The 24,645-nt window shown below is 44.1% G+C and overlaps 1 protein-coding gene across 1 annotated transcript in view; it reads right to left on the bottom strand.

Moving 5' to 3' along the window:
- Positions 1-545: 545 nt before the first annotated feature.
- The window catches only part of LOC139462604 (serine-rich adhesin for platelets-like), a 31,220-nt gene continuing 7,120 nt past the window's right edge, over positions 546-24,645 (bottom strand). Inside the window, exons 3-4 of the mRNA XM_071244438.1 lie at positions 3,950-4,017; positions 546-650 (exon numbers count right to left, since the gene is read on the bottom strand). Coding sequence (XP_071100539.1) covers positions 546-650; positions 3,950-4,017 — 173 coding nt within the window. The remainder of the gene's footprint in view (positions 651-3,949; positions 4,018-24,645) is intronic.

The following is a 24,645-nucleotide window of genomic DNA, read 5'->3' as shown; positions in this document are numbered from 1 at the left end:
CCATGGGATCCAGTTCCTTAGGTATTTCTACTCCCAGGGGTCCAGTTTCCTAGGTATTTCTACTCCCTGGGGTCCAGTTTCTTGGGCATTTCTACTCCCTGGGGGTCCAGTTTCTTAGGCATTTCTACTCCCTGGGGGTCCAGTTTCTTAGGCATTTCTACTCCCTGGGGTCCAGTTTCTTAGGCATTTCTACTCCCTGGGGTCCAGTTTCTTAGGCATTTCTACTCCCTCTTGGTCCTGTTTCTTGGGCATTTCTACTCCCAGGGGGTCCAGTGTCTTAGGTATTTCTACTTCCTGAAGTCCAGTTTCTTAGGTATTTCTACTCCCAGGGGTCCAGTTTCTTGGGCATTTCTACTCCCTAGGGTCCAGTTCCTTGGGCATTTCTACTCCCAGGGGTCCAGTTTCCTAGGTATTTCTACTCCCTGGGGTCCAGTTTCTTGGGCATTTCTACTCCCTGGGGGTCCAGTTTCTTAGGCATTTCTACTCCCTGGGGGTCCAGTTTCTTAGGCATTTCTACTCCCTGGGGTCCAGTTTCTTAGGCATTTCTACTCCCTGGGGTCCAGTTTCTTAGGCATTTCTACTCCCTCTTGGTCCTGTTTCTTGGGCATTTCTACTCCCAGGGGGTCCAGTGTCTTAGGTATTTCTACTTCCTGAAGTCCAGTTTCTTAGGTATTTCTACTCCCAGGGGTCCAGTTTCTTGGGCATTTCTACTCCCTAGGGTCCAGTTCCTTGGGCATTTCTACTCCCAGGGGCTCCAGTTTCTTAGGCATTTCTACTCCCAGGGGCTCCAGTTTCTTAGGTATTTCTACTGACTGGGGTCCAGTTTCTTAGGCATTTCTACTCCCTGGGGGTCCAGTTTCCTAGGTATTTCTTACGCCCTGGGTCCAGTTTCTTGGGCATTTCTACTCCCTGGGGATCCAGTTTCTCGTCATATCTACTGACTGGGGTCTAGTTTCTTAGGCATTTCTACTCCCTGGGGGTCCAGTTTCTTGGCAATTTCTACTCCCTTGGGGTCCAGTTTCCTGGGTATTTCTACTCCCTGAGGTCCAGTTTCTAGGGCATTTCTACTCCCAGGGGTCCAGCTTCTTAGGTATTTCTACTCCCAGGGGTCCAGTTTCTTGGGCATTTCTACTCCCTAGGGTCCAGTTTCTTGGGCATTTCTACGGACTTGGGCTATAGACATTAACGTGAGTGAGTGGTACAAACGAACACCGGATGGACTAGGGCTATAGAAATTAACGTGAGTGAGTGGTACAAACGAACACCGGACGGACTTGAGATATAGACATTAATGTGAGTGAGTGGTACAAACCAATACTGGACGGACTTGAGATATAGACATTAATGTGAGTGAGTGGTACAAACCAATACTGGATGGACTTGAGATATAGACATTAATGTGAGTGAGTGGTACAAACCAATACTGGACGGACTTGAGATATAGACATTAATGTGAGTGAGTGGTACAAACCAATACTGGACGGACTTGAGATATAGACATTAATGTGAGTGAGTGGTACAAACCAATACTGGATGGACTTGAGAAATAGAAATTAATGTGAGTGAGTGGTACAAACCAATACTGGATGGACTTGGGCTATAGACATTAATGTGAGTGAGTGGTACAAACCAATACTGGATGGACTTGAGATATAGACATTAATGTGAGTGAGTGGTACAAACCAATACTGGATGGACTTGAGATATAGACATTAATGTGAGTGAGTGGTACAAACCAATACTGGATGGACTTGGGCTATAGACATTAACGTGAGGGAGGGAGGCAGCAATTCTCCATCAAAGTCAAATACGTTTGTATCTCTGGCTTGTATTAATAAAGTGACACTTTTTGATCTGGATATAGTGGAGTACATTGTCATTTTTGTTTCACTGCACATAGGTGGAGACAATGACATACATCACTAAGCTCACAGCAAACAATGTAACTGAGAGCTCGACTTCTGGTTGTACTTCCAGGGAAATTTTCACAACGTGGGTGAGCAGTGTTTTGTTTTCACCACAGCTGGTGTCCCTGGACATTTTCACAACGTGGGTGAGCAGTGTTATGTTTTCACCACGGCTGGTGTCCCTGGACATTTTCACAATGTGGGTGAGCAGTGTTATGTTTTCACCATGGCTGGTGTCCCTGGACATTTTCACAACGTGGGTGAGCAGTGTTATGTTTTCAGCACAGCTGGTGTCCCTGGACATTTTCACAACATGGGTGAGCAGTGTTATGTTTTCACCACGGCTGGTGTCCCTGGACATTTTCACAACGTGGGTGATCAGTGTTATGTTTTCACCACGGCTGGTGTCCCTGGATATTTTCACAACGTGGGTGAGCAGTGTTATGTTTTCACCACGGCTGGTATCCCTGGACATTTTCACAACGTGGGTGAGCAGTGTTTTGTTTTCACCACGGCTGGTGTCCCTGGACATTTTCACAACGTGGGTGAGCAGTGTAATGCTTTCACCACGGCTGGTGTCCCTGGACATTTTCACAACATGGGTGAGAAGTGTTATGTTTTCACCACGGCTGGTGTCCCTGGACATTTTCACAATGTGGGTGAGCAGTGTTTTGTTTTCACCACAGCTGGTGTCCCTGGACATTTTCACAATGTGGGTGAGCAGTGTTATGTTTTAGACACCAGCTGCTCATATATGTTCCAAGGTCTTTAGGACTTGTGTAACAACGCCTGGAACCAGAACGATCTCTGTGGTAACACATCGGAATATGCATTACTTGCAATTTCAAGTTTGATTTGGTGAATGTCGGGTCACATGTCTTTGTGAAGATAAAACTATACATATATATGTTCTGCATTATTGAAGCTTAGCCAGAGTGACAATCAGTACAGCACAGGAGACCAATTCTGATCCTGTTTAGACAGGGTGACAATCAGTACAGTGCTGGGGACCAATTCTGAACCTATTTAGACAGGGTGACAATATGTACAGTGCTGGGGACCAATTCTGACCCTGTTTAGACAGGGTGACAATCAATACAGTGCTGGGGACTAATTCTGACCCTGTTTAGACAGGGTGACAATCAGTACAGCACATGAGACCAATTCTGACTCTGTTTAGACAGGGTGACAATTAGTACAGCACATGAGACCAATTCTGACCCTGTTTAGACAAGATGACAATCAGTACAGTGCAGGGGACCATTTCTGACCCTTTTTAGACAAGATGACAATCAGTACAGTGCTGGGGGACCAATTCTGACCCTGTTTAGACAGGGTGACAATCAGTACAGCACGGGGGACCATTTCTAACCAGGTATCAACAAGTTTCAGATGAAACAGTGGCAGACACAGCAGTGTTGGAGGCTGGAAAGGACAGTCAATAGATCTGATTCAAACACACGTGAAGTAAAGCTGACATGACATCTGTCCCCAGATGTTCATACATGTTGCTATGGATACAAAGGTATCTGTCTCCAGATGTTGGCATATGTTGCCACGGATACAAAGGTACTTGCAGAACAAGAGGGTCCTAATGGGGAGGCTCATTTAAATAAGTCTGTTGTCATTAATAATCATTCTCATATTTTAATATGGACACTATTGTATTTGGAAGTTCTTTTCAGTTAAATTCATTTTGGATCACTATTCTATTTCTCTTCTTTTTTTTGTGTGTGTTTAATTTGTCTTTTATTAAATATTTTGGACCAGTTACTTTGTCCCAAGTATTATAACAACTGTGCCGTGGAGAGACCCTGTGAGAACACGAATAGTTCATGCTTGGTAGTATTTCCTTATCATATTACATTTAACGTTTGCGTTGGAATTCTGAGTGACGTATGCTTATAGACTGTGGTGTTGAGTCATTTAACATGTTTAATGCTGATGTAAGTCAGCCCTTGAGGACCCTCCTACAAGACACAGACTTTCATGGTGTGCAGACAGTAGGTGTGATATCGATAGTATCAGTCTAGTGTTCCTACCTCCATGAATCCGCTGGACTCTGTGTACATGGTGTAAGTAGAACCGTCTATCAGGGTGGGATTGCCATCTGTGGGGGTCAACACAGATCACTGTCTTCAAGGTGAGTGTCCAGTTTGGTGTGAGGGGGATCACATTTCAATTTTGGTGTTTTTGTTTTGATAAGAATCTGTGCACTTTCTTTGACCTGTATAAATATGTCAGCAACACAGTTTGTTTTTCTTGTGCTTTAATACATGTGGGTATGTGTTGGTGTTAATAGTAGGAATGTATCTTTGACATGTTGTTTGTTTTGACATGGCATCATATTGGTCGTGTGAGACATGGGTCAACTAAGACACAGATTTGTGGAAGGTCAGAAAATATAGGAACAATTCTGTTTTTATTGGAATGTTAATTTCTGTGTGATGTTTCTGATGACCTCCTTCCAAATAATAAAACGATATCGAGATTTTAATCTTACTTTACTGTACTGATCACAGCTTGTTGATGAGATCTGTCCTGTCTATTCGGCCAGTAGAGGATGGCATCAACCTTCCCATCCACGGTGGGGGAATGGGTGGCCCAGTCGTCACTGCGATTAGTTGTGCAGAGTTGCATCCCTTGGGCATGCCAGAAACCTATGATTGTTGGTTCAAATCCCGTTTCGCCCCGATTATGTTTCTAGGCTTGTCAGCACCATACCCGTGCTCATGGGTTTCACCGAAGTGGTAAACGTCTGAGACTTGCATCACTTCAGGCTTTCCTCCCACATTAAGCTGACACACCTTGATATAAATGAATATTGTTAAAAGTTGCGTTAAACGCAACTCACACACTCACCCCATCCACTGTTCTCACAACTTGTACATTAAAAACATATCAAGCCACCATTGAGACAAGTTGTCAATGTCTGTATGTTATTTCAGAGTTTCAGTAGTTGTACAACATACAGTTAGCTGCCAGGAAGATAATCCTTTTCCCAAGACAACCCCAATATTTGGCATTATATTACTTCAGGAACCAGTGTGAGGTGAGGTATAGTGTCCCTTTCCCCAAGACCCTCCCAGTTTGTTTACTTCAGGAACCAGTGTGAGTTGAGGTATAGTATCCCTTTCCCCAAGACCCTCCCAGTTTGTTTACTTCAGGAACCAGTGTGAGGTGAGGTATAGTATCCCTTTCCCCAAGACCCTCCCAGTTTGTTTACTTCAGGAACCAATGTGAGTTGAGGTATAGTATCCCTTTCCCCAAGACCCTCCCAGTTTGGTTACTTCAGGAACCAGTGTGAGGTGAGGTATAGTATCCCTTTCCCCAAGACCCTCCCAGTTTGGTTACTTCAGGAACCAGTGTGAGGTGAGGTATAGTAACCCTTTCCCCAAGACCCTCCCAGTTTGGTTACTTCAGGAACCAGTGTGAGGTGAGGTATAGTAACCCTTTCCCCAAGACCCTCCCAGTTTGTTTACTTCAGGAACCAGTGTGAGGTGAGGTAAAGTATCCCTTTCCCCAAGACCCTCCCAGTTTGGTTACTTCAGGAACCAGTGTGAGGTGAGGTATAGTATCCCTTTCCCCAAGACCCTCCCAGTTTGGTTACTTCAGGAACCAATGTGAGTTGAGGTATAGTAACCCTTTCCCCAAGACCCTCCCAGTTTGGTTACTTCAGGAACCAGTGTGAGGTGAGGTATAGTAACCCTTTCCCCAAGACCCTCCCAGTTTGTTTACTTCAGGAACCAGTGTGAGGTGAGGTAAAGTATCCCTTTCCCCAAGACCCTCCCAGTTTGGTTACTTCAGGAACCAGTGTGAGGTGAGGTATAGTATCCCTTTCCCCAAGACCCTCCCAGTTTGGTTACTTCAGGAACCAGTGTGAGGTGAGGTATAGTAACCCTTTCCCCAAGACCCTCCCAGTTTGGTTACTTCAGGAACCAGTGTGAGGTGAGGTATAGTATCCCTTTCCTCAAGACCCTCCCAGTTTGGTTACTTCAGGAAACAGTGTGAGGTGAGGTATAGTAACCCTTTCCCCAAGACCCTCCCAGTTTGGTTACTTCAGGAACCAGTGTGAGGTGAGGTATAGTAACCCTTTCCCCAAGACCCTCCCAGTTTGGTTACTTCAGGAACCAGTGTGAGGTGAGGTATAGTATCCCTTTCCCCAAGACCCTCCCAGTTTGGTTACTTCAGGAACCAGTGTGAGGTGAGGTATAGTATCCCTTTCCCAAAGACCCTCCCCGTTTGGTTACTTCAGGAACCAATGTGAGTTGAGGTATAGTAACCCTTTCCCCAAGACCCTCCCAGTTTGGTTACTTCAGGAAACAGTGTGAGGTGAGGTATAGTAACCCTTTCCCCAAGACCCTCCCAGTTTGTTTACTTCAGGAACCAGTGTGAGGTGAGGTATAGTATCCCTTTCCCCAAGACCCTCCCAGTTTGGTTACTTCAGGAACCAATGTGAGTTGAGGTATAGTATCCCTTTCCCCAAGACCCTCCCAGTTTGGTTACTTCATCCCAGCTTATGTTTCAGCTACATCCAACACAGGACTCATGAGTAGAACGAAAATATCTCACTCTGTATAGTTCAACATGTTAACTGAAGATTAAAGACAGCCAACTTAAGTATTTCAACGTCTTTGTTTCAATGCAACATTTCAGGACAGGTGCCTCTGAAAAGCCACTAGCTACTAGGCTAGCTACTTGAAGCTCTGTTACAGATGTACATCTCCAGGCTAGCTACTTGAAGCTCTGTTACAGATGTACATCTCCAGGCTAGCTACTTGAAGCTCTGTTACAGCAGTACATCTCCAGGCTAGCTACTTGAAGCTCTGTTACAGCAGTACATCTCCAGGCTAGCTACTTGAAGCTCTGTTACAGCAGTACATCTCCAGGCTAGCTACTTGAAGCTCTGTTACAGCAGTACATCTCCAGGCTAGCTACTTGAAGCTCTGTTACAGCAGTACATCTCCAGGCTAGCTACTTGAAGCTCTGTTACAGCAGTACATCTCCAGGCTAGCTACTTGAAGCTCTGTTACAGCAGTACATCTCCAGGCTAGCTACTTGAAGCTCTGTTACAGCAGTACATCCCCAGGCTAGCTACTTGAAGCTCTGTTACAGCAGTACATCCCCAGGCTAGTTCTTTATGGGATTATGCAAATGCTGAGACCCATGTACACAGATTGAACTGTAGTACAGCGTGGATGCATGCAGAGGGACATTTGATCCTAGACCAGTGTTACACTTGTATTGTGTGGAGAATTCTGTGGGAAATTATTTCACATAGTTTGCATTCATTCACGTTGTAAATAACACCCAGGAATTATGGAGAACAAACACGACAGTTGGTCAGCCTTGAGGTGGGTACTTCTCGACTTCCAAGTATAGAATACATAGAAATATATGTCCCTCTTCAGTGTGTTATAACCCTTAGATCACACAGCCGAGTGGAGAGGCAATCGTACTGTTCTCATATGGTACTCTTTTCATATACTTGGTGAGAGGAGAGACAATTGACTGTTCTCATATGCTTGGTGAGAGGAGAGACAATCTTACTGTTTTCATATCATACTGTTCATATACATGGTGAGAGGAGAGACAATCGTACTGTTTTCATATCATACTGTTCATATACATGGTGAGAGGAGAGACAATCGTACTGTTCTCATTTGGTACTCTTCTCATATACTTGGTGAGAGGAGAGACAATTGACTGTTCTCATATACTTGTTGAGAAGAGATACAATGATACTGTTCTCATATCATACTGTTCTCGTATGCTTGGTGAGAGGAGAGACAATTGAGTGTTCTCATATGCTTGGTGAGAGGAGAGACAATCATACTGTTTTCATATCATACTGTTCTTGTATGCTTGGTGAGAGGAGAGACAATCGTATTGTTTTCATATCATACTGTTCATATACATGGTGAGAGGAGAGACAATCGTACGGTTCTCATTTGGTACTCTTCTGATATACTTGGTGAGAGGAGAGACAATTGATTGTTCTCATATGCTTGGTGAGAGGAGAGACAATGATACTGTTCTCATATCATACTGTTCTCATATGCTTGGTGAGAGGAGAGACAATCTTACTGTTTTCATATCATACTGTTCATATACATGGTGAGAGGAGAGACAATCGTACTGTTTTCATATCATACTGTTCATATACATGGTGAGAGGAGAGACAATCGTACTGTTCTCATTTGGTACTCTTCTCATATACTTGGTGAGAGGAGAGACAATTGATTGTTCTCATATACTTGTTGAGAAGAGATACAATGATACTGTTCTCATATCATACTGTTCTCGTATGCTTGGTGAGAGGAGAGACAATTGAGTGTTCTCATATGCTTGGTGAGAGGAGAGACAATCATACTGTTTTCATATCATACTGTTCTTGTATGCTTGGTGAGAGGAGAGACAATCATATTGTTTTCATATCATACTGTTCATATACATGGTGAGAGGAGAGACAATCGTACGGTTCTCATTTGGTACTCTTCTGATATACTTGGTGAGAGGAGAGACAATGGATTGTTCTCATATGCTTGGTGAGAGGAGAGACAATGATACTGTTCTCATATCATACTGTTCTTGTATGCTTGGTGAGAGGAGAGACAATTGACTGTTCTCATTTGGTACTCTTCTCATATACTTGCTGAGAGGAGAGACAATTGACTGTTCTCATATACTTGGTGAGAAGAGAGACAATGATACTGTTCTCATATCATACTGTTCTCATATCATACTGTTCTCATATACTTGGTGAGAGGAGAGACAATTGACTGTTCTCATATCATACTGTTCTCATATACTTGGTGAGAGGAGAGACAATTGACTGTTCTCATATCATACTGTTCTCATATGCTTGGTGAGAGGAGAGACAATCATACTGTTTTCATATCATACTGTTTATATACATGGTGAGAGGAGAGACAATCATACTGTTTTCATATCATACTGTTTATATACATAGTGAAAGGAGAGACAATCATACTGTTTTTATATGTGTATAGGTCTGTCAGTGAGTTAAAAGTTGAATGTGCAGGTGTGTGGGTCAATAGTAGTATGTGCAGGTCTGTCAGTGAGTGAATAGTTGAATGTGTAAGTCTGTGGGTCAATAGTTGAATGTGCAGGTCTGTCAGTGAGTCAATAGTTGAATGTGCAGGTCTGTCAGTGAGTGAATAGTTGAATGTGCAGGTCTGTCAGTGAGTAAATAGTTGAATGTGTAAGTCTGTGGGTCAATAGTTGAATGCGCAGGTCTGTCAGTGAGTGAATAGTTGAATGTGCAGGTCTGTCAGTGAGTAAATAGTTGAATGTGTAAGTCTGTGGGTCAATAGTTGAATGCGCAGCTCTATCAGTGAGTGAATAGTTGAATGTGCAGCTCTGTCAGTGAGTGAATAGTTGAATGTGCAGGTCTGTCAGTGAGTGAATAGTTGAATGTGCAGGTGTGTGGGTCAATAGTTGAATGTGCAGGTCTGTCAGTGAGTCAATAGTTGAATGTGCAGGTGTGTGGGTCAATAGTTGAATGTGCAGGTCTGTCAGTGAGTAAATAGTTGAATGTGTAAGTCTGTGGGTCAATAGTTGAATGTGCAGGTCTGTCAGTGAGTGAATAGTTGAATGTGCAAGTCTGTCAGTGAGTGAATAGTGTCCAAAACATTGAAAGCATAAATAATGTTTTGTGGCAAGTAAGCTAAAGATAGCAAATTTACAGATTTTAATACTTCAGGGAATACTTAGTCACTTGACCACACAATTGAACTTGTAAATGGAAAATAGTTTTGAAGAGATTATAAAAATTGACAGGCGATGTTAGTCAGGGTTAGGGTTAGGGTCATGCAGGGTTGGGGTAATCTCTGAGGGCAGCAGGTTGTGTATGGTACCCAAACAGGATGTTAGTCAGGGTTAGGGTCAGGGTTAGGGTCAGGGTCAGGGTTAGGTTAATCTCTGAGGGCAGCAGGTGGTTTATGGTACCCAAACAGGATGTTAGTCTGGGTTAGGGTAATCTCTGAGGGCAGCAGGTTGTGTATGGTACCCAAACAGGATGTTAGTCAGGGTCAGGGTTAGGGTCAGGGTTAGGGTAATCTCTGAGGGCAGCAGGTGGTGTATGGTACCCAAACAGGATGTTGGTTAGGGTTAGGGTTAGGGTAATCTCTGAGGGCAGCAGGTGGTGTATGGTACCCAAACAGGATGTTAGTCAGGGTTAGGGTTAGGGTCAGGGTTAGGGTCAGGGTTAGGGTTAGGGTTGGGGTAATCTCTGAGGGCAGTAGGTGGTTTATGGTACCCAAACAGGATGTTAGTCATAAAAAGCTAATTATTATTACAATTACAGACATTGATTGTTCTTTTAATTATTCACAATGTCAAGATCAAAAGTCATTTCACACACTCAAAAATGTAGGCCATGTTATTTTTGTCGGATGAATAGACAGCATCACTCTCTGAAGTATCCGGATTGCTGCTGAGCATCCAAAAGGAGACATTGAGTTGGTATGCCGTCCAGTGGAAACAATTGTCATGCATCACTGCACTGTTGCACCGGTAGCTTTAGGCCACGCCCTCAAATAGTTCTGTTTTGGAATCCGATTACAAAGCATGTAATTTCAACACATCCATTTGGACATGTAAATACTATCTACACATGTTATGACTTTTTTCTTTTGGGAATTAACTTAATGTATCTGGGAAAATTGATATTTCCAATACAATACTTGCATGTTAAGCTTGTGTGTGTGTGTAGTTATTGTGATCACAGGTAGTATGTGAGTCTATATATATGTAAATGCTAGATCATGTAAGCCAGTGAGCATGTGAGTCTATATGTATGTAAATGCTAGTTCATGTAAGCCAGTGAGCCTATATGTATGTAAATGCTAGTTCATGTAAGCCAGTGATCATGTGAGTCTACAAGTTTGTAAATGCTAGTTCATGTAAGCCAATGAGCATTGAAGTCTGTGTGCGATATAGCCATTTGGTGTACGACAATGTGTGTGTAAGTGTGAAAGTATATGAGCATATGCATCTCGATGTGTGTGTCAGCTGCGTCGTAACATCAGTAGCTGCAGGCATTGATCAGCTATATGTAACACAGTGTTGTCTACACATAAATCAGCTCTGTCAAAACTCAAATCTGCTGGCATTGATTCATGCTGGGTGTGTAAACTTCAAGAGTGGGTGCTGGGTGTGTATGCTTCAAGAGTGGGGTGCTGGGTGTGTATACTGCAAGAGTGGGGTGCTGGGTGTGTATGCTTCAAGAGTGGGTGCTGGGTGTGTATACTGCAAGAGTGGGGTGCTGGGTGTGTATACTGCAAGAGTGGGGTGCTGGGTGTGTATGCTTCAAGAGTGGGTGCTGGGTGTGTAAACTTCAAGAGTGGGTGCTGGGTGTGTATGCTTCAAGAGTGGGGTGCTGGGTGTGTATACTGCAAGAGTGGGGTGCTGGGTGTGTATACTGCAAGAGTGGGGTGCTGGGTGTGTATGCTTCAAGAGTGGGTGCTGGGTGTGTAAACTTCAAGAGTGGGTGCTGGGTGTGTATGCTTCAAGAGTGGGGTGCTGGGTGTGTATACTGCAAGAGTGGGGTGCTGGGTGTGTATGCTTCAAGAGTGGGGTGCTGGGTGTGTATACTGCAAGAGTGGGGTGCTGGGTGTGTATACTGCAAGAGTGGGGTGCTGGGTGTGTATGATTCAAGAGTGGGGTGCTGGGTGTGTATACTGCAAGAGTGGGTGCTGGGTGTGTATACTGCAAGAGTGGGGTGCTGGGTGTGTATACTGCAAGAGTGGGGTGCTGGGTGTGTATGATTCAAGAGTGGGGTGCTGGGTGTGTATACTGCAAGAGTGGGGTGCTGGGTGTGTATACTGCAAGAGTGGGGTGCTGGGTGTGTATGCTTCAAGAGTGGGGTGCTGGGTGTGTATGCTTCAAGAGTGGGGTGCTGGGTGTGTATGCTTCAAGAGTGGGGTGCTGGGTGTGTATGCTTCAACAGTGGGGTGCTGGGTGTGTATACTGCAAGAGTGGGTGCTGGGTGTGTATGCTTCAAGAGTGGGGTGCTGGGTGTGTATGATTCAACAGTGGGGTGCTGGGTGTGTATGCTTCAACAGTGGGGTGCTGGGTGTGTATACTGCAAGAGTGGGTGCTGGGTGTGTATGCTTCAAGAGTGGGGTGCTGGGTGTGTATGCTTCAAGAGTGGGGTGCTGGGTGTGTATGATTCAAGAGTGGGGTGCTGGGTGTGTATGCTTCAACAGTGGGGTGCTGGGTGTGTATACTGCAAGAGTGGGTGCTGGGTGTGTATACTGCAAGAGTGGGTGCTGGGTGTGTATGATTCAAGAGTGGGGTGCTGGGTGTGTATGATTCAAGAGTGGGGTGCTGGGTGTGTATGCTTCAACAGTGGGGTGCTGGGTGTGTATACTGCAAGAGTCGGTGCTGGGTGTGTATGCTTCAAGAGTGGGGTGCTGGGTGTGTATGATTCAACAGTGGGGTGCTGGGTGTGTATACTGCAAGAGTGGGGTGCTGGGTGTGTATGCTTCAAGAGTGGGGTGTTGGGTTTGTATGCTTCAAGAGTGGGGTGTTGGGTGTGTATGCTTCAAGAGTGTTTTGTTTAGGTGTATACTTTAGGAGTGTGTCTATGCTTCAAGTTTGAGTGCAGGTTATGTCCATTCTCCTTATTTTTAAGCTTAATATGCAAACATATTAAGAAAACAGATTACTACAGTATTTGGGGATGTGTTCAATTAAGATAATATGACTGCCAAAAATTCTCTTGCAAATTGTAAGCGTTCATAGTGTGTGTTAAGTGCACCTGTTTCCGTAGAGCTGTAGTCAAGCTTGCAGATCAGGGGACTGTTTGAGCTTGAAAGTGAGTCTGAATTTTGCCAGGTCAGCAGAAAGTTTGCAGAAGTAATAAACCACCACTAAATTTACAATTCTTTTGTACTTGAACAGGGTTAGGGTTAGGTTTAGGTTTAGGTTCTGAACAGAAGAAACAGAGGCCAGCCCAGATCAGGGTTAGGTTTAGGTTCTGAACAGAAGAAACAGAGGCCAGCCCAGATCAGGGTTAGGTTTAGGTTCTGAACAGAAGAAACAGAGGCCAGCCCAGATCAGGGTTAGGGTAAGGGTTAGAGTTAGGTTTAGGTTCTGAACAGAACAAACAGAGGCCAGCCCAGATCCCAGCCAACAAATTGCTTCTGTTTATACTTCTGAAAAAATATTGTAATATTGCGAACAAAAACTTGTCAAAAAAGAAGACTGACAGTCAATGTTTGTCCAATCAAACAGAGGCTCATTGGGAAATAGGTGATAGATTCTACTGTAAATAGTCTAAAAATATATCTGAAACACATTCAAACATGAATTATTTTGACATTTAGAACTTGATTTAGTCTGATCTTGTCCCATTTTCATTACTTATGACCTAATTTAAAAAAAAATCGATTTCATCTAAATGAGGTAGGGCAGTTATATGTTTTGTTCAATATGATTTTATTGGAGTTATTACAAATAGGGTCTCCTATTTCCTTGTGATGGAGGATGAGTGGAGAGGGTCCTACTTCTAGACACACACTGCACTGTTCCATGTGGCTGTCTTACTCAACGCCCGGATCGGGTGGTCAGGCTCTCTGACTTGGTTGAAGCATGTCATAGATCCCGATTGCATGGATTGATGCTCATGTTATCAATCACTTGATTGTCTGGTCAGACTCGATTGTTTACAGATAGCCGTCATATAGCTGGAATATTGCTGAGTGCAGCGTTAAACAACAAACAAACAAAACTCAACACCCACGCATTGAACACATGCAGCGCACATGTAATGCACATGCAACAAACATGCAATACACTTAAGCTTCACTGTCAGGTATACATTCAGTCAGCTGAGTGTTCAAATTTCAATGCTTTAGCAGTACATTGATAGTGTTCAGATAATGGACTTCTTTCAATAGCAGAATTACGGTAAGCTGTAAGAGACTGTGGGTGAAGTATTAATACTGTGATATATTTTAGCGGGGCTGTATGTATGTAGACTGGGTACACAAGTGGAGAGACTGTGTCAATATGGAGGTATTGAGGAGACGCAGGGTGGGGGACCTTCACTCAGGGATCACAGGCTGCCTGGCCGACTACAAACACTGTGATTGTCCGGGACAAGTAGCTAAGCTCTCCTCACACTGTCACTGGTCACTAAACCAAGTGGACAGAGAAAATTTGACATTTTTTGTTGTTGATTTGATCAAATCGGTCAGAATTCAGTGTCGTTGCGTCTGTGTGAAATGTCCCAATCTTCCACACAGGGGAAGGTTTCAATGCACTAGGTTTTCTTCTGAGGTGGTAGTATTTGAACAACTAATTCTGCAAATAAGTTACATTTACAATTTCTCTAACATTGATTGTGAGTGCCTCAACCTTCTGTTTACTTGTAACTTCTGTGACACTAACAAAACTCAAACATTCAGAGGAATTCCATCACCCAAACATATATGTTCTTGTTGTTAAACTCGAGTTTTAGAAAAGATGTCAGGTATTACATGTATGACAAAGTATGACAATGTACTTCTCAGTAACAGGAACCTGGTGAAATGTGTAGAAATACAAGAATGAGGTTGTTTGCTTTGTTTGACATCTCACCCGGCAATATTCCAGACTGTTTGAGCCAAACCAATGATTGATATCATGAGCAAAGGTTCTTTCGTCGAGTACCTTGATATGCTATCCACCATGTCGGTTATCTGATCCATGACACTGCCTCCTATCACCACATGGGGGGGCGCGGTGGCCCAGTCGTCTTACCCAACTTACTCACAGTCACCACACAGGCTGCTGGGATCCAATCCTCACCCGGATTCCCCATCAGGTGAATAATATCTATTCACTGCTTTGAAGGGACATTTCTATATCATTTCATTGAATATAATATTGTTTAAGAAACAATTGTTTTTGATATTTATTTCTATAATGCCTGGAGCTGAAACTGGGCTAAGATGTGTAAAGCAGGTCTACTCCGGTGTGTGCCCCTCTAGGGCCCTTGTTGCCGTCAGTGGGCCAAGATGTGTAAAGCAGGTCTACTCCGGTGTGTGTGCCCCTCTAGGGCCCTTGTTGCCGTCAGTGGGCCAAGATGTGTAAAGCAGGTCTACTCCGGTGTGTGCCCCTCTAGGGCCCTTGTTGCCGTCAGTGGGCCAAGATGTGTAAAGCAGGTCTACTCCGGTGTGTGCCCCTCTAGGGCCCTTGTTGCTGTCAGTGGGCTAAGATGTGTAAAGCAGGTCTACTCTGGTGTGTGCCCCTCTAGGGCCCTTGTTGCTGTCAGTGGGCTAAGATGTGTAAAGCAGGTCTACTCCGGTGTGTGCCCCTCTAGGGCCCTTGTTGCTGTCAGTGGGCTAAGATGTGTAAAGCAGGTCTACTCTGGTGTGTGCCCCTGTAGGGCCCTTGTTGCCGTCAGTGGGCTAAGATGTGTAAAGCAGGTCTACTCTGGTGTGTGCCCCTCTAGGGCCCTTGTTGCTGTCAGTGGGCTAAGATGTGTAAAGCAGGTCTACTCTGGTGTGTGCCCCTCTAGGGCCCTTGTTGCCGTCAGTGGGCTAAGATGTGTAAAGCAGGTCTACTCTGGTGTGTGCCCCTCTAGGGCCCTTGTTGCCGTCAGTGGGCTAAGATGTGTAAAGCAGGTCTACTCTGGTGTGTGCCCCTGTAGGGCCCTTGTTGCCGTCAGTGGGCTAAGATGTGTAAAGCAGGTCTACTCTGGTGTGTGCCCCTCTAGGGCCCTTGTTGCCGTCAGTGGGCTAAGATGTGTAAAGCAGGTCTACTCTGGTGTGTGCCCCTGTAGGGCCCTTGTTGCCGTCAGTGGGCTAAGATGTGTAAAGCAGGTCTACTCTGGTGTGTGCCCCTCTAGGGCCCTTGTTGCCGTCAGTGGGCCAAGATGTGTAAAGCAGGTCTACTCTGGTGTGTGCCCCTCTAGGGCCCTTGTTGCCGTCAGTGGGCTAAGATGTGTAAAGCAGGTCTACTCTGGTGTGTGCCCCTCTAGGGCCCTTGTTGCCGTCAGTGGGCCAAGATGTGTAAAGCAGGTCTACTCCGGTGTGTGCCCCTCTAGGGCCCTTGTTGCCGTCAGTGGGCTAAGATGTGTAAAGCAGGTCTACTCCGGTGTGTGCCCCTCTAGGGCCCTTGTTGCCGTCAGTGGGCTAAGATGTGTAACGCAGCTCTACTCCGGTGGTCAGGGTTAGGGTTAACCCTAACCCTGACTCTAACCACCCGATCCATGGTAAGTCGCCTCTTACCATACGATCCATTGAGTCGCCTCTTACCACCCATTCCATTAAGTTGCCTCTTGCCACCCATTCCATTAAGTCGCCTCTTGCCATTCAATCCATTAAGTTGCCTCTTACCACCCAAATGCATCAAGTCGCCTCTTACCACCCATTCGATTAAGTCGCCTCTTACCACCCATTCGATTAAGTCGCCTCTTACCACCTATTCCATGAAGTTGCCTCTTACCACTCAATCCATTAAGTCACCTATTACTTAAGTCACCTCTTACCTCCCGATCCATTCAGTCACCTCTTACAACCCATTCCATTAAGTCGCCTCTTACTTCCCGATCCATTGAGTCGCCTCTTACCACCCAATCAATTGTCACCTCTTACCACCCATTCCATTAAGTCGCCTCTTACCATTCAATCCATTAAGTCGCCTCTTACCACCCAAATGCATCAAGTTGCCTCTTACCACCCATTCCATTAAGTCGCCTCTTACCTCCCGATCCATTGAGTCGTCTCTTACAACCTATTCCATAAATTCGCCTCTTACCACTCATACAATGTTGCTTGTCTACACTGAAATATGTACAACTTTTTGGGTAACGATTTGTTTGTCTAAAACAAAATTGTGTCTTATTGGTGCTGAATTATGGCATTGTCTGACAATGCATGTGGCAGACTGTATGGGACCCAGACAACTGGCTGAGGCTCCTGGGAGATGGTGAGTTTCATCTGATCCTGCTGGGAATGGTGAGAACAACCCGAGGTGATGCACAGTAAATATTAAATATTTTGGTCAAACCCTCGAGCATGGATATGGTGATGACAAACCTAGGAATATAATCGGCAAACCTCTGATTTCGAACCAACAAATCCTAGGTTTGTGGCACGTCTAAGGGAAGCAATTCTGCACACCACCTTGCCCTCTTCACAATGAGGAAACAAGCGTTGACTTTAAAAGTGTTATGTGGACGGATGCTATGTGTACTTATTTTCATTTCAGCTTTTTCAAAAGGATGACAGCCTATAAATATAATCTTGTGACTTTCATTGCATTTTCATGTGTGAATCAGTCATAAGTGCAGGTAGAAGTACTTTGATAATGATGTAACTGGCAACAGTGATAGCCATGCAATGAGGTTTTGAAATAATTTTCATCATTTAAGATTTGATTTGTTAAAAACGCAGCTAAATGTCCATATTTGTGTGGTGGAAATCAGTGTGTTTGCCTGCTGGCACAGCCTATAGACGTGAATGTATACATGCAGTTTCATGCTGTGTACAGCAATATTCCAGCCATGTCACAGCATCCTGTAAATACTCACGTCAGGACCAGACAATTGAGGCATTGATAGAGCAGTGGTCCACTCTGTTGGGGCATGTTATTTCGTCTATCCATTAAGTCGCCTCTTACCACCCGATCCATTAAGTCGCCTCTTACCACCCGATCCATTAAGTCGCCTCTTACCACCCATTCCATTAAGTCTCCTCTTACCACCCATTCCATTAAGTCACCTCTTACCACCCGATCCATTAAGTCGCCTCTTACCACCCGATCCATTAAGTCGCCTCTTACCACCCAATCCATTAAGTCGCCTCTTACCAACCATTCCATTAAGTCACCTCTTACCACCCATTCCATTAAGTTGCCTCTTACCACCCAATCCATAAAGTCACCTCTTACCACCCGATCCATTAAGTCGCCTCTTACCACCCGATCCATTAAGTCGCCTCTTACCACCCGATCCATTAAGTCGCCTCTTACCACCCGATCCATTAAGTCGCCTCTTACCACCCGATCCATTAAGTTGCCTCTTACCACCCGATCCATTAAGTCGCCTCTTACCACCCAATCCATTAAGTCGCCTCTTACCAACCATTCCATTAAGTCACCTCTTACCACCCATTCCATTAAGTTGCCTCTTACCACCCATTCCATTAAGTCACCTCTTACCACCCGATCCATTAAGGCGCCTCTTACCACCCAATCCATAAAGTCGCCTCTTACCACCTATGAATTAAGTCGCCTCTTACCACCTATGAATTAAGTCGCCTCTTACCACCCAATCCTTTAAGTCCCCTCTTACAAACTGATCCATTAAGTCCAGGGCATTTCGTGATGTCTAGATTGCTTGTGGTGAGGTTAGCTGTGATTATCATCTCAAAGCAAGTTATTGATACCCACTTCTCTTCAATGTATTCCAACGTGTTGTGAAAATATCACAAAAGGATCTGATTTCAATAGTTTGTCAGTTTGTGTCATTTGTCGAAACTGTTGATTGTTTATCCGATACATGACGTAAGCCTTTTCATATTCTTAAGGTCATCAATATTTTGCTCTGCATCTGTTGTCGGATCAGGGCTGCAAGTACATTGTGATCTGAGGGAATTAGTCATGCTGAGAATGCTTTATTATTTTCTTACAATTGGACACAAAAGATATCTACACTTGACCTACTTGTGCCAAACTATGACCCTGTTGTCCGAGAAACAATAAGAAAGTGGTACGTTTTTTATACAAAGTCACTCATCCTCAAAAGTTGTCTCGGCCTCCGCGCTTGAGTGAACCTTGTTTTAAACAAGAGCATGAATATATTATCATCTGTACTGTATGTTGTGCCTCCTCAGCCTGCCTGGGGATTTGTAGAAAAACTGCCTCCAAACATCCCACATCCCACTCCATCGTCCCACGTCCCACTACATCGTTGATTCATTATCCAGTGCCTCCTAAAGGGACTTGTATTCACCATTGCTGGCTTTGTTGAAGATGTGAATGCGATCACCGTGGCGACTCATGTTCTCATTATGTGAGTGGAGGGGTCGTGTACTATGCAGAGAGATAGATGAGAACTTTATGTTCAGTTTACTTTTGTAAGGTATCTATAGTTGTGTAACTGACAAAATAATAATGATAATTTTAGTGACTGCCAGGACTATATACTGCTCCCTGTGATCTGACAAAATAATAATGATAATTTTAGTGACTGCCAGGAATATATACTGCGCCCTGTGATCTGACAAAATAATAAGGATAATTTTAGTGACTGCCAGGACTATATACTGTGCCCTGTGATCTGACAAAATAATAATGATAATTTTAGTGACTGCCAGGACTATATACTGCGCCCTGTGATCTGACAAAATAATAATGATAATTTTAGTGACTGCCAGGACTATATACTGCTCCCTGTGATCTGACAAAATAATAATGATAATTTTAGTGACTGCCAGGACTATATACTGCGCCCTGTGATCTGACAAAATAATAATGATAATTTTAGTGACTGCAAGGACTATATACTGCGCCCTGTGATCTGTCTGGAAGCTCGGAGCCAGCTGCTTTGTACATCCTTGAGGAGATCTTAGTTAATATGTCTACTTCGGGGATTAGGTGTGTTGCTTGACATACTGTGCGGCTTTGGAGGCAAGCTTGTACTGATGACGAACTAGAATCTGTCTGGGGTTTGTTGTGTTAAAGGGGCACAAGGATCAGTCTTGGGTTTGTTGTGTTAAAGGGGAACTAGGATCAGTCTGGGGTTTGTTGTGTTAAAGGGGAACTAGGATCAGTCTGGGGTTTGTTGTGTTAAAGGGGCACAAGGACCAGTCTGGGGTTTGTTGTATTTAGAAGCACTTAAGAATCAGTCTCGGGTTTGTTGTGTTAAAGGGGCACTCGGATCAGTCAGGGGTTTGTTGTGTTAAAGAGGCACTCGGATCAGTCTGGGGGTTTGTTGTGTTAAAGGGGCACTTGGAGTAGTCTGGGGTTTGTTGTGTTTAAAGGAAAGCTAGGATCAGTCTGGTGGTTTGTTGTGTTAAAGGGGTAATTGGATCACTCTTTGGGGTTTGTTGTGTTTAAGGGGCACTCGGATAAGTCTGGGGTTTGTTGTGTTAAAGGGGTACTTAAGGATCAGTCAGGGGTTTGTTGTTTTAAAGGGGCACTAGGATCAGTCTTGGGTTTGTTGTGTTAAAGTGGCACTACGATCAGCCTGGGGGTTTGTGTTAAAGGGACATTACCATCAGTCTGGGGTTTGTGTTAAAGAGGATCTAGGATCAGTCTGGGGATTTGTGTTAAAGAGGATCTAGGATCGGTCTGGGGTTTGTGTTAAAGAGGATCTAGGATCAGTCTGGGGTTTGTGTTAAAGAGGATCTAGGATCGGTCTGGGGTTTGTGTTAAAGAGGATCTAGGATCAGTCTGGGGTTTGTGTTAAAGAGGATCTAGGATCGGTCTGGGGTTTGTGTTAAAGAGGATCTAGGATCAGTCTGGGGTTTGTGTTAAAGAGGATCTAGGATCGGTCTGGGGTTTGTGTTAAAGAAGATCTAGGGATCGGTCTGGGGTTTGTGTTAAAGAGGATCTAGGATCAGTCTGGGGTTTGTTGTGTTAAAGGGACACTTAAGAATCAGTCTGGGGTTTGTTGTGTTAAAGGGGCACTAGGATCGGTCTGGGGTTTGTTGTGTTAAAAGGGCACTAGGATCAGTCTGGGGTTTGTGTTAGAGGGGATCTAGGATCAGTCTGGGGTTTGTGTTAAAGAGGATCTAGGATCTAGGATCAGTCTGGGGTTTGTTGTGTTAAAGGGGCACTAGGATCAGTCTGTGTACCCAACACAAGTCCAGATATACAAAGAACACTTTTTATAGCCAGACATTGTAATTACATGAATAATTTGCGAACTTCAGTATGGATTTGTTGACATGGTATTTCCGGTGTTACATGCTCACGGTAATGTCTTGCCATAGGGGAAAAAACACCAAAACTCATCAATTCGTGTATAATTCACACCCCCTTCTACACAGCTGTGTTTTTTGGAGAAAAAAAGTGTGCACTATACTCAAGAAAATATGGTAACTAAAACTGTGAAAATATCGTATGTATCGCGATACATGCTTTCCAAATCGATGCATCGTATTGTGGGCTGTGTATCGGGATACAATACTGTATCGCCGTATCATTACACCACTATTATTTACAGACCACTGTCATATAGCTGGAACGATGCTGAGTGTGGCCTTAAACAAGAAACAAACATTGCATCCTACAGGTGTCCACCTGTTTTTTTATTGCTATTCCATAGATTCAACTATAGGTATTTACCACTCACTGCTTGGCAATCTGATGATTGTGCTGCTTTGTAAAAATTCAGAGTAGACAAATTTGGCGTGATGGGCAAACACTTAAACCATGAGGCTATCCCCCTGTCTAAGGTCATAGCAGGCTTCTTCCAAGCTGGATTTATGCATCATCAGATATCATTGTAGGCGGGAACCATGACGAGGATTCTGAACCACTACTACATTAGTTAATGCAAGTACTGAAAACAGACACAAATGGTATATTTTCTTCAGGCACTTCATATTGTTTTACCCATCACCCATCACTCATTCATCACTAAATGCTCATCACTTATAACTCCTACTTCAGTAGTCACCCATCACCTATCACTCATCCATCACTAAATGCTCATCACTTATAACTCACCCTTCAGTAGTCACCCATCACTCATTCATCACTAAATGCTCATCACTTATAACTCCTGCTTCAGTAGTCACCCATCACCTATCACTCATCCATCACTAAATGCTCATCACTTATAACTCATCCTTCAGTAGTCACCCATCACTCATTCATCACTAAATGCTCATCACTTATATCTCCTGCTTCAGTAGTCACCCATCACTCATTCATCACTAAATGCTCATCACTTATAACTCATCCTTCAGTAGTCACCCATCACTCATTCATCACTAAATGCTCATCACTTATATCTCCTGCTTCAGTAGTCACCCATCACTCATTCATCACTAAATGCTCATCACTTATAACTCATCCTTCAGTAGTCACCCATCACTCATTCATCACTCATTCATCACTCATTCATCACTAAATGCTCATCACTTATAACTCCTGCTTTCTAACCCTCGTGTAATGTAGTCAGGGTTGGTGATCCTGGCACTGGGCCCTGCTGGTGGATTAGAGGCAACATTTGGCACCAGCTGAGTGGTGTCCCTCGCCCTCAGCGTGACAGTCAACAGTCGAAGGACGGCGAGTTGGCCTGACACACTGACAGGTTCAGGAAAAGTCATTGGGGTTTGGGAACATTGTCAAAAATGCAACATCAAGGGGGAAAAAATGTCAGCATTTCATTTGTGCCAAATTAACGAGGTTAAAATGGTTTCTCTGACTGACAGATGATTAAAAATATATCTTTAATGGTTTAGAGTTTTGAAACTTTCTTTCTTTATAATCCTTTTTCCCTGAAGCCATTATTTGAGATAAAGAAAGACAAGTGCAGGTTTATGGGAAAGTTAGGATTGTGTTTGCTGAAGCCAGCACATCAATGTGTGGTTAGGGCTTGCCAACTGTAGCTGAAATGTTCCTGTATAGAAACACTTCTTTCAATCTGTGGCCAACCAATTGAGGTACAGTGAAGAAGCCGTTCTGTGATCACAGTCAAATCTGGTCAACACAACAATCTGCTGGAAACATCTGCTGGAAACATCTGCTTGAAGCAGGAGTCTTTATTCTAACAGTGCTCTATTCAGATGGGGATATAAGCTCCTGTTGTGGGAGAAGGTTTCCGGGGTGTTGGTTAGGGTACAGATCAATGCATAGATGAGCATATCAGTTCCTTGTTTATGTACAGATAATGTTATCTGTGGAGACTTCTCTCAGGGTATAGGATATACCAGCTGGTATTCCCTGGCCCACCACACCAAACTTACCCCACTGAAACACCTGTAGCACACATGGTGTCTCCGTATGCAAGCAACTTTGTTCTACATATGTCTCTGTTCACCTAGTAGTGAATGGGTACCCAGTAGGATGAGATGGTACTGTGAGTGTTAATCTTCTGGCACCTCTGGCAGCTTGGGTTGTATACTCCTCAGGGAGCTGAGAATGAAAATCGAGTGCTCACTGATCCATTGACCGCGGTAATTATAATGTAGCACCATGAGCATCAAGTAGAATTTGGCACATTGATGGACTTACAAGTATTGTTGAGAGTCCTTGATGGACTTACAAGTATTGTTGAGAGTCCTTGATGGACATACAAGTATTGTTGAGAGTCCTAGATGGACATACAATACAAGTATTGTTGAGAGTCCTAGATGGACATACAAGTATTGTTGAGAGTCCTTGATGGACATACAATACAAGTATTGTTGAGAGTCCCAGATGGACATACAAGTATTGTTGAGAGTCCTTGATGGACATACCAGTATTGTTGAGAGTCCTTGATGGACATACAAGTATTGTTGAGAGTCCTTGATGGACATAATAATACAGTTCCCCTTAGAACCACCATGCTGTATTGGTCAGTGAGACCAATCTAATACAGTTCCCCTTAGAACCATGCTGCATTGGTCAGTGAGACCCATCTAATACAGTTCCCCTGAGAACCATGCTGTATTGGTCAGTGAGACCCATCTAATACAGTTCCCCTTAGAACCATGCTGTATTGGTCAGTGAGACCCATCTAATACAGTTCCCCTGAGAACCATGCTGCATTGGTCAGTGAGACCCATCTAATACAGTTCCCCTGAGAACCATGCTGTATTGGTCAGTGAGACGAATCTAATACAGTTCCCCTGAGAACCATGCTGTATTGGTCAGTGAGACGAATCTAATACAGTTCCCCTGAGAACCATGCTGTATTGGTCAGTGATATTGGTCCATCTAATACAGTTCCCCTGAGAACCATGCTGTATTGGCCAGTGAGACCCATCTAATACAGTTCTCCTTAGAACCATGCTGTATTGGCCAGTGAGACCCATCTAATACAGTTCTCCTTAGAACAATACAGTTTCCCTTAGAACCATGCTGTAGTGGTGGTCAGTGAGACCCATCTTATACAGTTTCCCTTAGAACCATGCTGTATTGGCCAGTGAGACCCATCTAATACAGTTCCCCTTAGAACCATGCTGTATTGGCCAGTGAGACCCAGCGTCGTGTCAAGTCCACTGATTTGTGTGGTCACCGGAACAGATCTGTGTCAGCTGACTGCCACAAGATACCCTCTACTTCCACCTGTACAATACGTAGTTACCCCTCCGCCCATGTGGAACTAATACATGGCAAGCTGAAGTCAGCTGGGAGTGAAAGAGAATTACGGCAAGGGTGTTTTGTGATGGGCAGCCCCACGTCACAGCTGTCGTTACGGGAGCAAGGTAGATATAAATGCCAGTGTCATGGAGAGTCCCTGGCAGCTGGTGACATCGATCTGCAGCCCCAGCTGGATGAGATACTTGGAAGGGACTGACCATTTGATAGGTATTCTCGGGAGGCTGGGATTTTGTATCAAGATACAAATGGAAGTATTTTTGTTTGGTTCTTTTAGGCCAAATGGATGTATTGTGATTGGTTCTCTTAGACCTAAGTGGAATATTGTGATTGGTTCTCTTAGACCTAAGTGGAATATTGTGATTGACTTCTATGAATTTGGTTTTATTGACAAACACAATTATTTTGTCTCCCAGGAAAAGACCAATTACTCACCCAAATAATTTGACCTGCGAAATACAGA

Source organism: Haliotis cracherodii, unplaced genomic scaffold, assembly GCF_022045235.1.
Source record: "Haliotis cracherodii isolate W230 unplaced genomic scaffold, xgHalCrac1.p SCAF_15, whole genome shotgun sequence".
In the NCBI taxonomy this organism is placed as follows: Eukaryota; Metazoa; Mollusca; class Gastropoda; order Lepetellida; family Haliotidae; genus Haliotis; species Haliotis cracherodii.
This window is presented reverse-complemented; position numbering and strand designations above follow the sequence as displayed.